At 52.4% G+C, this 14676-nt stretch overlaps 2 protein-coding genes across 2 annotated transcripts; both read left to right on the forward strand.

The window, feature by feature from the left end:
- Nucleotides 1–3810: 3810 nt before the first annotated feature.
- On the forward strand, nucleotides 3811–5238 carry J4E93_006515 (uncharacterized protein; the record flags this gene model as incomplete). The annotated part of the gene is made up of 2 exons (XM_049344428.1): nucleotides 3811–4417; nucleotides 4466–5238. The coding sequence occupies 2 exons, from the start codon at nucleotides 3811–3813 to the stop codon at nucleotides 5236–5238; spliced, it is 1380 nt and encodes a 459-aa protein (XP_049198082.1).
- Nucleotides 5239–5722: 484 nt separating this feature from the next.
- J4E93_006516 (uncharacterized protein) lies at nucleotides 5723–6853 on the forward strand (the record flags this gene model as incomplete). The annotated part of the gene is made up of 2 exons (XM_049344429.1): nucleotides 5723–5842; nucleotides 6392–6853. The coding sequence occupies 2 exons, from the start codon at nucleotides 5723–5725 to the stop codon at nucleotides 6851–6853; spliced, it is 582 nt and encodes a 193-aa protein (XP_049198083.1).
- Between the last annotated feature and the right edge of the window lie 7823 nt (nucleotides 6854–14676).

Consider the following 14676-nt stretch of genomic DNA (forward strand, 5'->3'; position numbering starts at 1 on the left):
ATCACGACGCACAAAACTTGTGACATTAGATTTTACACATTCGGAACAATAGTACACATGATCCAGAGTTTTTGACAGCTATATTGGAGTAAGTTGCAGACCACTACTGCGTCTATGTACGCTCAAGCCTACATAGATAGTTATTGCATCCTACCCAGGCAGAGAAGGCGCCACCAAGCATGTACGTCTCCGCAATTGTTCCCGTTTTCCGATATCAGATATAATCAGATCCATATGTATCAATCACTGTACCTCAACCTGGCACCTCTTTTTTTTTCGATGAAATATTGAGTATCGTGTACACCAAAGGTGGTACCTAGGCACCGTGGCGCTCCACAGCAAGGCAATGCCTCTGGCACACAAGGGCTTGCAACGTGATCATCAGGAAATTCTCTTATCACGCCCAAAATCCGAAGCACCTCAAAATATGGCTCTGAGAGCCAAGTTTCACAAATCGCTCATACACGGTAATGATGAGATAAAGAGATGGGATCAGTCTACCTAGGTACCGCCACCGGAGTCGCGCCTACCAAACCCGCCATGTCGCAATTACAGCGTCGCCATAGTACCAGCAGACATACCACGATGATTACAACGCTGTGTTTCAGTGGGAAGCCTCGCCTTGTTGCGAACCAGCCTGCGCCTTGCTCCTGGCTTCGCATCGAGTCATATGCGCGTCGAAGCCAAGCGCAGCTACGCATCGGAACTGCACTTCCGCCTACGCAAAGTCGGCGGACAGTCCCAAGTTCGTCCGGTCAAGGACCCTGGTTCCATGACTTGGATGATACGCTATCTTGACGTCGGAAGCCTGTCCCAGCGCCTCACCGGTCTATTTCTCGGCGGCGTGACCTCACAAGACAGGAGGTTGAAACTCATCGAGTGCATGACGGTCAAGCCACGGCGGGTCAGAGCCTGCTGCACGACATAGACATCCCGCCTGTATGTCGCTGGTCTTGCCGTCTTGGGAATCACTGCAGCGCGTCAAGCGGACAGCCCACTTTGATGCCCACCTTCGGGTATCATCCACACCCAGATTCGGGAGCGCAACCGCAAGTGGGACTGGAGCTTATTCCAACTTCCACGATGCAGAGCGTGTGGGCAGTGTGTGCATTCGAGGAGCATTGCGCGTACGGGGAGCGCAGATGCGGCCACCTAGCACGCGCAGTGGTGCCATCGAAACCCTGAAAGCGATTGAGCGCACGGTGTCGCATCGGATGGCATGGCGCAAGCTGCAAGAATCGCTGGCATGCCGGGAGTTTGATACACAAGAGCGATGTGGGATAGCGCACAACACGTGGGGGGGTTGGCTCATCTGCATCTAACGGCACTCTGGCAAGCCACGACACCCGTCTAAGCTCAACTACAAAGCATCGCGCCATCGGTCTCTGTGACAGCATGCCGCTTGCCGAGGAAAATTTCTCTTCCATCACCTTGCACTCTAAAGCCTCGGCAAATTCTTCCGCAAAAGGTTGCGTTGTACTTTGCCAAGCATGCAACGTCAAGATCGGATGCTCTCAAGCGACGGTCACGGCAAGACTTTGTGCACACAATCTCTGGACAACATATTGCGCGTTCGAAAAGAGGCAGATAGATGCAGGATATGCACGGCGGCACAAGAGCGGACTAGGGCAGAGGGTGCGAAGTTATGAAGGAGTTGAGCTGGCAGGCATTGGATGCGTGTCACTTTTGGTGCTGTAATCGAGTCAGCAGCAGCACGCGGTATGCCGCATTGAGCGTCCTTCACCGTCAGCTTCGAGGCCGAGCGGCATCGTGATAGAAGACGCTAGCGGCGTTCCAAGTCGCGATACGTAAGCTGAGTGGACGAGAGGCATTCAACAATATTCGCCTTGGACGATCGCGGCCAACAAGACGTCGCGCATTGCTGTTGTCTCTGGAGCTGCAGCGTGTGTTGTTTCGATTTGAAAGCCCGGCGCCTCGACCTTCCAGCGCATCCATTCCGCAGAGCTGTTTCAAGACGTGAGGTTTCATTCGAGGGTCGCACAGCCGAAGGATCTGGCGAGCCGAAGATTTGGCGGACGCCGTTGCAATCTGCCGTCAAGGGATCCCAGCTACGCGCTAGCTGCTTGCGGGTAGCCATACGTCACGCTCACGAAACTTTTCACCTCACGCTCGGCGGCTGCCAACGGCCACGGGCCCAGCGCTCCCGCCAGCGACGGCTCGGAGAGAGCTGAGAGACATGCAGCAGAGTATTGCGACCACGGGAGATGCTGGCACAGCGGTGCGGAAACATTGCTGGGGCGTGGAGCTCGCCGGGCGCGCTTGGTTTCATGGACGGATATAACACCCCAGCAAGCCACAGCCGCCAACGCGACGTGAAGCTCGGCCTTTGTCGGGTCGATGCTCGGATGAGTTGCTTGCTCGCGCTCGCTGGCCTTACCGATCCGGTGGCTCTGACAAGTCACGCAGACTAAGGCGCGCCGACAGTACGTACGAGCAACTGGGAGGTACCATGGGAATGGGGGTTCTGGAAAGTGAAACCGCCAAAGACGGTGCGGGCGATGGTGGAATGAGGCTCTTGCCCTTATCGATTGCCGCGCCGTGGCGTGGTTGAAACTCCTGGGCCATGGTAATGGACGAGGTCGGGGGACATACGGGAGGGCTATGATACGCCTCGATACACGCACCCAGCTTCGGAGGTGGGCACGACTCAAGGGCCCCGGCCAGCGCGTAGACTAGGAATCTAAGGCATCTGTGCATGTGCATGCAATTGGGTCCTGGCCCGTTAGCCCACGAACGGCTGTCGTCATTGGTAATAACTTTTTCCAACGGGCGGCGCATACGCGCTCCAATGCAGTGCACACAATACGAACATCTCACGTATGCGAAAAGTCATCAGTCTCGGTCATCACGTGCCGCGCCCGAGTCCCTAGTCCCTAGGCGTAGTCGGGGTCTCGAGATGGTCCTGCATCTCTCCCACTGTCCTCACCTACTATTCCCGCCCTAAGTCTGTAACGTCGCTGCACAGGCACCCCGACGCGCTTGCCGCGACAAGACCTTGTTCAGAAATCTCTTGCGCGTCCGACGCCTCCCCTGCCTCCTCACAGTATCTGCCACCCACATTATTCTTGACAAGCCATATCTGCTCGCTATCAACGTCCGGCAAGCTCCGGCATTCAGCAGCGCGGAAACAGGAATTACGTGGTGCGGAAGACGGGCACTTCTCGCAGCAGAACTCGCATATTTTTTTCGCCGACCGCTATCTCTACCCCGAGCCACCTTCTCCCCTCCCCCAAAGCTCCCCAACAGCCCTCACTCCTGTCGTGGGTCTACCGTACCTGTCTCGTGCTTACAGCTCTCCACTTGGTCTATCCGCAATCAATCGGCTGAGGCTGAAGGGTGTGTGGGCCGCCGATCTGCAGCAGGTCCCTTGTCCCTTCGCGTGAATTGCCGCGCGAGCCAGGCAAACCACCGCCGCAACTTTCTTGCTAGTCCAGCTACGAGAAACCCGTCGTCGCCGGTAAACTCTTCCATTCCACATCGTCGCCCCTCTTACCCATCACCTCGACGTCTCACCCACTGCGGGCTCCCCAATTCCACCTCACCCGTGGAGTACCCGCCGACGCGTCTCGACTGGCCATCTCAGTCCCCCACACGGCTCCACCTGTAAAGCTTCTTCGTGGCCCATCGTTCCTCCATCCCGACGTCCGTCCAACGGCCCTCGTCGTGTGCTTAGCCAGCCCTGCACACGTTACTCCGCCCTAAGCTCCGTCGAATGGTCCCTTCACGACTAACAATTGGTCGCGCCTTCCCCATCACTTCACTCACCCTCGACCCACCAATAACTTCACTATGGATTCCACAGACCGATTCCGTCAGCCTGGCCTCAATAGCTACCCATCAATAGGCCAGCAGCAGTACAATGGCAACAACAACCAGCTGCCCACCCTGCCGCCTCTACAGAGCGCCAGCCAGTACGCGCCCATGTACAGCCACAATAGCAACCCTCACACGCCCCAGCCGCCGCACACGCCTGTGACCTCGGCCGCCAATGGCAGCTCTACCATGCCTCCGCTGCAGCACCCGCCGCTGCGACCCCTCCAGCCTACGCCGAGTTCGTACATGCCCATGTCGTCGGCCTATTCGCAGGCGCCTATGCTTTCCACCGCATCTGCGCATACCAACGGCCACCAGCTCGGCGGCCCTCCTGGCATGGGACTGGGACACACGTCCATGTACGCCCACCCTCCCGTGCTCCCCAACCAGGAGCCCGAGCCCGTTCACGTCGTCGGTCAGCAAGGTCGTCGCGGAGTCTTGCCCACGCACCCCGGTAGGCCCGCGCCCGCTGCAGGCAAGACTCCCACCACTGCCACCAAGAACGCTGAGGGCAAATACGAGTGTCCTCACTGCAACAAGACGTACCTGCACCTGAAGCATCTCAAGCGTCATCTGTTGCGCCGTAAGTTTAGCCTCCACATAACCGTGCTCCGCTTCTAACGTTACACAGACACCGGCGAGCGGCCCTACCAATGCCATCTGTGCAAGGACACTTTTAGCAGAAGCGACATCCTGAAGCGTCACTTCCAAAAGTGCTCAATACGAAGGGGTAACCCAACCGGCGCGAACCACCTCCAGCACGCGCAACAACATTTGCAGAAGAACAGGCAGCCCAGCGGCGCGGACCAGAACTCGTACCTCAACCACATTGGCGCGAATTCCATGTCTTACGCAGATGCTGGTGGCTACACCATGGGCTTGCCTCAGATGCCGGCGATGGGCGGCAATGGCTTCAACGACAGCCTACCTTCGCTTGCCAACCATCACCAGTCTATGTCGGCGCGCACATCTCGCTCTAACAGCTTGATGCGCCCCAGCAGTGGAGTCGAGGACAGCGCGCATCGTAGGAGCATGTCGGCCATGGACTTCGCGAACAACAGGATGAACTTCAACGACTACCGGCCCGACGGTCTCGCCAATGGCTACGCGCAACAACAGCAGCAACAGCAGACTCAGCCTGCAGCCAACGGATCCGACCCCAACTCCCATTACAACAACTATGACCACGCCTCTACCAATGGTTCAATGGCACAGAATGGCATGACGGTCAAGAGTGAGGCCGCGGACCCAGCTTCGTACGGAGGAGCATCGACCCTGCCCAACGTGGACGGCATGCCCAACGGCCAGGATGGCTCACTTTGGCGAAACGGATCGTTCAACGGCGATATGAATAATTCCAGTACGGCAGGTGGCCCAACCTTTCAAAAATCGGCCCAGTTCTGACCGGAACTTTTAGACCTCAGATGATACACCACATGATACTTTGTTTGGACTATACTCGCATGTTCCCAGTTTGGCCGACTCTTCCCCGATGCTTGACAACTGGTTTATTGGCCAATCCACGTCTGATCCTCTGCACAACCTGGCACAATCGCTTTTCAACTTTTGCTTTCCGAATGCGTCTTTGCTTTCAAATCAACAATCAGACGAGGCGCACGCTCACGAAAGGCTGAAGACTATCTTGACTGGAGACAACGTAAAGGATTTCCTACACCAATACAGACACTATCAATCACACTGGCCTTTGATACACGTTGCAACATTTGATCCGTTTTCCGCCAACCCTGGGCTTGTTCTGGCGATGTGCTGTGTTGGCGCCGTGTATTCTGACCGAATGCGCCCTTCGGATGTCCGATGGCTCATGGATCGTGTTCGAGAAAGCATGCTGAAATCTAGTCATGTTCACGAACTGGCGCAGGCGCACCAGATGGCTGATCTGAACCATCAGCTGACTGCGACTACCGAGGAGATACAAGCACTAGTCCTTCTTCACTCTCAGTTCCTATGGCACGGGTCCCAGCAACAACGTCAGCAAGTGCGAGATGAGGTGCGGGCAGTGGTCAACATTACACGTTGTGCGGCACTGTTTCAACCTCTTCCCCAGGACAATCCGAACGCGAGCGCGTTGCATCAACCTGGACCAGTAACAGGTGCAGAGGTGGACTTATGGAACTGGAACTCTTGGATCGAGAATGAAAAGCGAACTCGATTGGCGGCATACATCTATCTTATCGATGCTTCTTCCACCATTTTCTTCAACACACAGCCCAGGTTCGACGCCAAGAGCATCACAGTCCCTCTGCCGGCCGATGATGCAGCCTGGGAAGCGAAGACTTCTGAAGAATGCGCCAGTGCTTTGGGTCTGAGAGGCTCGTCAGCGCAGATGAGCAATGAATCGGGAAGCAGACGGGCAAAACAACTAGCCTTGTGCGAGGCGTTGTGTGTACTCAATGGAGCCTGTCCAGGAAAATTTCCTGAGCGGGCTACTAATGTCTTTGGAAAATTCAGTAAGTTTTCTCTGTCTGCCGTCGACAATAGCCATCTAACGTCTCCAGTTCTCATTCATGCGATTCATGCTCAAATCTACAACATCCAGCATCAGCTGCTCCAGCGAGTGTCTTCGAGCGGTACAAGCACACCCCGATCGCAAGGCGATAGTCCTGCCACACCACCAAATGGCGTTAATGAGCAAATCCAAAATAAGCTCCGTTCCACGGTCGGCGCACTTTCGCTGTGGAAGGCGTGCTGGGACAAGGACCTTGCTATTCAGTTCACACAGAACCAGCGTCGACGTGGATTCTGCCGAGACGGCATCCACTTTTACTTCCTAGCTCAAGCGTTCTTGCGGCAGTCTCGACCAGACGACTGGGCCGCTCCTGCCGATGTTCGGTGCCGGCATGTGTTCAATCTCCTGAAACAGATTAGACATTACGTTGCATCAGACTCCGCCCAGAAAGGCATCGAGATCGGCTCTATGGTTGCCATCGCTGACGACTACGCCATCGCCGACTTGACGCTTAACATGAAACGTCTTTTCACGCCTCTCGACGAAATCTGAGCGCCACCGCCTTTGCTCATTCCTACTCCATTGCCTAAAACGGTCATCGGGCATCATCAGCATCAATCCAAACTCCATAAACATGCGACAGTACATCTCCACAACAAAGTATCATCAACATATCATCGAGATCCATATCACTCTACCATCGAAACCATTAGACTCATTACAATTTCAGCAAATTCGCCCAGCACGAGTCGAACTCAGCTGGGCGATGCATTCTCATCGGAGTTCCCGGAGCCAGCCTTGCGGCCAACGGGCATGCAAGGCGTCACGAATCACACACGGCGGTATTCACGATTTCTTTTTCCATCATCAAAAAAAGCATTAGACACATCACCTCACCAATTGCATCTGCCAGGGGCAACGGACCAGTCATCTATCATGCACGGCGGCAGTACAAAGCAGAATTTCATGGGATCATCGGCTGAACTTCCTCCGCGAAGTGCAACGCAGATTAGACTGTGCGGGTCATGTTTGGCTTCAGTGTATATGTTTACTTGTTCTTTTAACCACACTCGGTTCACTGCGTCATTCACTGCATTTCAAGGTGTTATCATTCTACGGAGAAGCATAGATTAGAAAACAGGGTGTGTCTGTGTACCCGAAGCTGCCTTAGGCAAAAAAGTCGTCAATGAAATACGTTTGCTCCACACTGGGTCGTGCCGTACACCTGCATTTGGTGTAAAGGAAAAGTGGGTTGGTCTCAAACTGACATGCTGACCTAGTTAGGTATCCACCGAACTACCCTCGCTCCTGCTGTCTGTCAGCGTGGCGTGGGTCGGCCCTTCCTGCACGCGTGCCTCGGGATGTACTCCGCCGCAAGCCAGGGAATGCATACGCTATACTGATATCATCCGGTTAGAACTTAGTACGATGGGACCTGGGGAGACCCTTTCCAAACGTTCACGTGCCGCCCGTCAACTCTTCTCATCTTACCCCGGTGTGCGACTTCAGCAACGTGCGCAACGGGAGGAGGCTTGTGACTTTGTCGCGTGCGGCAATTAAAAAGCTGAATTACTCAATTACCATCAGCTCATGGCGCATGCGCAATGAAGCAGCGGATGCAGGCCAACTTCCTCTTCTTGCACCTCGTCGGCGGCATTCAGTATTAATGTCGCAGGATCAGAAGTCAAGGTACCAATACATTTGGACTGACGTAGAAGGCGATAAAGGGTTAAATGTTGGCAGTCCACCAGTGTTTGCCACAATATGCTGCTAGATTCAGAATCTCTACCCGCGATGTCGAGGCACAGCTGGAGGATGCAGCTTCTTCGCACTGGAGGCCGGCCTTGGTCTACTGGTACATCCGGCGCTTACATGTCGATTAGCCTACATCGGACTACAAACGAAGTTACACAATCTCATGTATCTGTTGCAGACTGACGCAATGTATTCGTCGTACATCTGCAGGTGTTTATTGCCGGGATAAGTCAGCTATCCAATTGGATTTGCATGATAAGAGTCACGTGGGCTTGGGCCTATCAGGGAGGATGAGCTGTAATAGAGAGGCAGCCTTGCTTTTCTGCTGCAACGTACTCTCGACAGCCTTCTTCTTCATGGTTATTCTCAAGCTGGAAACACTTTAGGAATCCTTCCAAACGTATCGGCGCAAGGGCGCTACTCGAGCGACGCATCCAGTTTTGTTTTACTCCACGCGCCTTTTTCGGCTGCTCGTGGCAAGATTCCGTCGGCCATGGCCGTATCCCCCACAGTAGACGAGCGCCGCGATTCTTTGAAAGACGGAGAACAGTTTCCCAGCAACTGTACCACGTTCTGCGATCGATGTGTGAACATGTGCTCGAAAATGAGAAAATGCCTAGTTATTGAGGCAGAGACTAAGGCGGCTCGGCTTGCGTGGAAAGAGTCGCCTCTTCGCTTTGAGTGGCCAGAGTATCAAGACGGCGATTCTTTCGAGCTTGATATTAGCTCTGGAGAATTGAAAGCTTCGGCCTGCGAACTCTGTCGAGCAATTGGAATAGCAGTCTCTGGGGAAATAGGAGACTGGACACGGGAAATGGCGTCACCCATGTTCGCATGGAATCGATCTTCGGGCTCCTTCTTTTTCGATTACAACTACCGAAACATGGGCGGTGATTTGACCATTCTGACGTCGTCTGATTTTGGGAGCTACTCCTCATTATCTGATCTAGAATGGGTCAGAGACTGGATAGAAGACTGCTCAGCTTCCCACAATTGTTGCAGTGTAAGGCAGCAAGGATCATTACAGGGTCTTAGGGTGATCGATTGTATCCAGAAAATTGTTGTTCTGGCGCCTGAGAGATGTGATTATGTCGCATTGTCATATGTTTGGGGCAAGGCCGGTAATATGCCGCTGCAAGAGAGCTCAGATTTGGAAGCAGGACTACCTGCTACGGTTGAGGATAGTATCACTGCGACTCTGCTTCTTGGCTACCAGTACCTTTGGGTGGACAAATACGTACGACTACATACCCTTCTTCAGAATTTCCTTGACTGACCATAACTTCAGTGTGTGCAACCACATAACTCCAGGGATAAACACGTACAAATCCGACAAATGGACCTTATATATGCTTCTGCTCACTTCACCCTCATCAGAGCGGCTGGTGAAGATTGCACGTATAGATTACCTAGTGTAGGGCGGAAACGTATCTTCCCTGATATATCCATTAACCTCGGCCCCGTGACTTTAGGATTCGAATTAGGAGTCTCTTCAGTCGCCTCACAAATTAAATATCCCACATGGTCTACTCGCACATAGTAAGTCCAGTGCTTCATATAGCCCAAAGATATACCACAAAGGCTAACGTAACGTCAGAACTCTTCAAGAAGGATACCTTTCTCGAAGAAGACTGTATTTCACAGATTACGAAATTTTGTTCGTTTGTAATAAGTCTACAGAAAACGAATTCATCTCAAGTGGCCGCGAGGCGTCTGTCAACAACCTCAAGTTTACCTTTCCCACATCTAACCCAAAAAAAAAACGCTTCTACGTTGAGCATAGGGATGGATTTACTAGAAAAGTACTCTGCTCGTAGTCTCAGTTTCCAGTCTAACGCGCTGAATGCAGTGCTTGGCATATTTAAATCCCTCCGGAACGAGCCTGACCCAGTAGGCAGCATTTGGGGTCTCCCATTTGGAAACGATGCTCCTAAGGGTGAAAGGCGCAAGTTTTGTTTGTCCCTCTATTGGGAGAACTGTGGACGCAGAACTCGACGGCATGGATACCCAAGCTGGTCTCCTCTTGCATGGCAAGGAGATAAGTGTTTCAACCAATTTCAGCACCCTGTATCGGTGCGAAATTCAAGGGCACTTTGGGAACAATGCGATCGTCAATACAGCGCGGGAAATACAGCAGAAGTATCAAACGAACTTTTCCTGACTGCATATATTCTACGACTATTCGTAGACTACAATGGCAAAACCGGCAGGGCCCGCGTCGTTTTGCCCACCCCGGATGACATGTATTCCCTGATAAGCTGGGATGATATGGATGGAGGAAAGGGAGACTTAAAATCAGTACTATGTGCAGTCACGTTCAGCAGCGAGTACAACGTTCTTGGCAGCCTCACGGTTTTTAGTTTCATCATCCTCGAGGCGCGCGGAGAGAGGTATAAGCGACAGAGAATCGCGCAACCAGAAGTGCCCTCATCTAAGAGAAGACCAGAGAAGTGGTTCGAAGATCGCGTCAAGCAGACGATCATACTTATGTAATCGCGATTACGGTTGCAAGTCGAAAGCGAATACATGAAACTGAAGGGAAAAGAGGGATGCGGGAATGCGGTCTTCGGGAGTGATCACAGTTTTGCGCGTTACTTGCACTACTATCGCAAGCCCAAAAGACCACTCGTCGCCATAAGCTCTTCACGCTTGACCCAGTAGCTACTTAGTCAATTTGCTTGATAGGAGGTATCTTCTAGGAAGTTGATGTCTGCACGAGCTTGTTATATCTAAGCAACGCTTCGTATATCTATATAAGCGTTGAAATATTCTAGTATGCAAATGCATCATATTTTTAAAGACTTTCTAGATAAATGTAAGACGCCATATGATTACGACGTTATCTACTTCGCACTATGGCTTTGTGTGAAGGCAGTTTAGACATGCCGTGATATGCGACGCGTGCATGTCCAATCGAAGGTAAAGTAGATTGCGAAGGTGAATGTTAACCTGGAGATGGCCAGCATCAAGCCTCGTTCTGCGAGATTGGATAGTAGTGAACGAGGGCACATGTGTAGGTATCATGTAGCACTTGTCACAGTTGGCATATCAGATCACTACTCACATAAGTCACCTAAAGTGTCTTTCATTCTTCCTGCTGTATATTTCTTTGGCGAAAGGGACTCCTTCGTCTTCTGCGTAAAGCCTTCGCACTACTATGTCATGGTGCAAGCACGTTGCTACTGAGTTCTGGCCGTCGCATCTAAGCCTGCTATGTTTCCTTTATCTTGTCGGGTGAATAGAGTATTTCAATAGGCATATATGAATAAGGTCAAAGCATGGAGTCTCTAATGGGCAACGCATCTCGTCTAGAACTAGGTGAGTCACATTCGAACATGGCCAAGAAGGTGGACTAATTGTGGCATTAATTTGACAGGACCTTACAAAGACAGAGGTTGGTATATTACACAATGATTCGGCAAGAGGAAGAGCGTCATGAAGGCATGCCATATGGGAACTAAAAGAGGAGAGAGATTTGGCTTAGGTCGGCTACGTTAACGCGCGTGCATCACAAACTTACAATACATCGTCTAAAGATCTCTCAAGCGGTCAGATCAGGATTGAGACGGTTGTAAAACTAAGAGATAGGATGGAGGAAGACTCTCTACTTGATTGGAAGACATTTTTGGAGAACAGAATATATTGTAGGCGTTGGTTGCTAGGCAGCGACAAGCGTTCTGCTCCGGAAGAGCAGCGTGAGACCGGTTCCATAGCGTATGTTCAACATAGTACAGTAACAGCTCCACGATACTACTAGATTGACGAGAGTACTCGACCGTTGAAACAGTGCTTTATCTCAAATGCGAAGATGCACAAACTCTCGTGAAGAAGAGAGCGAGCTCAACCCTTTCTCACGATTCAGCGCGATCTCGTGACCCTGTCACAAAGCAGATCGAGGAGAACTGCAACCCTTTGCCCATTTCCATCAAAATCGCAGGGGCAACACGGAGACCCCGAATCTGAGGCTCCATGTACTCCTTCCCTGGACCCGCGCACGACTGCGGCAGCCGTTGGTCGATCGGTAACTCAACGACACTATACTTGCAGCAGCAGCATTCATCGGTATGATGTGTTCTTTTCGGGGCTTGCATCGAGCGGAGTGGCTGGGGCGCTTGATATGACTATCTTTGTATATTCTCCCTTCCGACCCTGCATGCATGTCGTGAAAGCAGCGCCAGTGGTGCATCTCACGACAGCCACTAGTTGGTTTTGGACTCAACACTAGTCTCAGGAGCTGGCCGCCTCCTCACCCATCCTTTCCCTTGGGACGATAGGAAAAGCAGCAAGAATCATCCGATCAGCACACCTCGAAGCTTCCATGGTACGAGAAACCGGATTCTTGCGGTCATGCTATAGGATACCTCACCCGTGACTGCGTGCCTGAGGATGTGCCGAGAGATGTGTCCACCCATAATTATAACGATGGAAATCCTGACCGATCCAGTAATGCTGAGGGTTGAGTACCCGAGAACTAGTCCCGCTGGGCATGATTGTCGTGGAAGCCGTCAGTAGATCGGACACGAATATGTGTATGACGAGATCCTGCGTATGTTCTTGGTGAATAATATGACAGCAACTGCGGAGCCGAACGACGGAGCTGGTTGCACGATGGAGCTGATATTCTCAGAACTGACTCAAAGAAGCTGCCACTACGAAGAAGTTGAGGGTTCATTAACAGGCGTCTGAAAACAACTGCCCATATACACCAACCCTTCTCAATACCCTCAGCATGCCAATAGACAGTTCATTGTCGCTTTGAAGAATCCCTAACTCGCAGCGCGCTGGTCATCAGATCATGCAGCTCATCGACGTCAGCCCGGGATACTAAAAATTGCTTTCGAGCCATATCTCCAGTCGCTGTCCTGTTGCTTTTTGTCCCGCCGATGCAATGTCGAAGGCTAACCAACTGAACGGGGCAAGAGATTACGACGACTTGCTTCATGGGCACGCCCGATGCCAGCTGTCGTGACCAGCTGACACAAGTCACAGGAATCATGCAGCGTCCAGGGGCAGGAACTCATCCAGGTCAGGCTCGACTGTTGTGAACAACAACCACTCGACGCCAGAGTCATCCAACGACGTCTTCGTGATTTGAGCACTGGCCAAGAGCCATATTAGCCGCATCGGAGATATATGAAGACTGGCACACCGTTAGAGACAAAATCAGGAGCTCGTTCGAAGCGGGGTTGGCGCCGTGGAATCAATACGGCATTCAAATGTCGCGCGACTGTGGCGTTGTTGAATACCCGTCCCCGGATTATGGTTTACAGAATTTTGACATTTCGGTGGACAGACGGCGTATCTTGTGACGATGCTCGTGCTGTGTCCCCGCCAAAGAGACGCCTTGGGCTTAGACATGGAATCACAAAGTCGTCCATGGCTAGCCCTTCCGCACAACAAACGGCTTTGACCGGTAGCATCCTAATGCGGTAAGATAGAAGCCGTACCCGTCCACAGCCGTGTCGTTTGCTTCCACTGCATCCGCACAGACCAATCGTTCGTGGACTTTCCGTGGTCTCATTGAAATCCGGCAGCTTCGTCGTACGGCTGGATCTCGGAAACTGCCCGAAATTGTCGCTCAAAGGCTGTGTGCATACCGTGCGCATGCATACGGGACAAGTGTGGCCATTTTGCGCTGGACGGTCGACCACGGAGCTGAGTTTCGTTGATGAAATCTTCAACGTGAGATCTGGGCGGCTGCACGTCAGGGTCGGAGAATAACACGCGCTTGTCGGGCGTGCGCACTGGCCCAAAGGGCTGAGTCCAACGCAGTCCAAGGGAACCACAGCCACTCGACGACCATGTCCCTATCAAAGGACTTGAGCATAGATAGCAAGGCTAACCACATATTGGGCATGCGCCGATTGGTAGGCTGCCATTTCGTTGTTGTGGTAGTAGTTTGCGCGGATGCCATCGGCCGCTCCGTACAACGCCAACAGCTCGCTACCAGGCCGTGCAAGTGCTCGAAAAGGCAAGTCGAATGTCGAATGGATTTCAACCACTGATTGAAAAGATTCCATTAGCATCGGTCTATTGATGAAATCAGAGAGATTACCAAGTGTCGTGTTCGCTGCAGTTAATGTTCACTGCTGGGCAACCGCCATTAAAGAGATTGCTTTACAAGACATGGGCTTACTGCTCATCGATCCTTTAGCAAGCTTGCATTGACCCGTTGGCCGAGTCAGGAGTCTCGCTAGAGCGTCCTTGTGTGAATCGGAGCTTCGTTGGCGCAAATTCGTGCAGCTTCAATGGTTCCACTGGATTCGTTGTGCGAGTCCTTTGAGGGCAGACCATGAACCGCTCGCACACATGCGCTAATTGTCGTTCATTACGTGAACGCCTGTTATAGCCTCATATGCCATGGGACAGGCTGTATGGGTATGAGGACTACCGAGAGCTTGCTGAAACCGTGCCAGCCCATTCTGACATTCTTTGAGCGTGAAATAGATGATCCTGCATGCGCAAGAATGGCAGTGAAGTGTACACAAGCTTGCAGTAGCGTCATCGGTATAATCAAAAGAAGGTCGGTCAGTACTTGAACGTTGTCAGTAGCTTGCCTTGTACACGCCCTTGTTGAATCAGAGACACTCTCAGCGCGGTCGGGGCGCAAGCTTTGCCCG

The sequence above is a fragment of the Alternaria ventricosa genome, assembly GCF_023758065.1.
Source record: "Alternaria ventricosa strain BMP 2768 chromosome Unknown scaffold_11, whole genome shotgun sequence".
NCBI lineage: Eukaryota > Fungi > Ascomycota > Dothideomycetes > Pleosporales > Pleosporaceae > Alternaria > Alternaria ventricosa.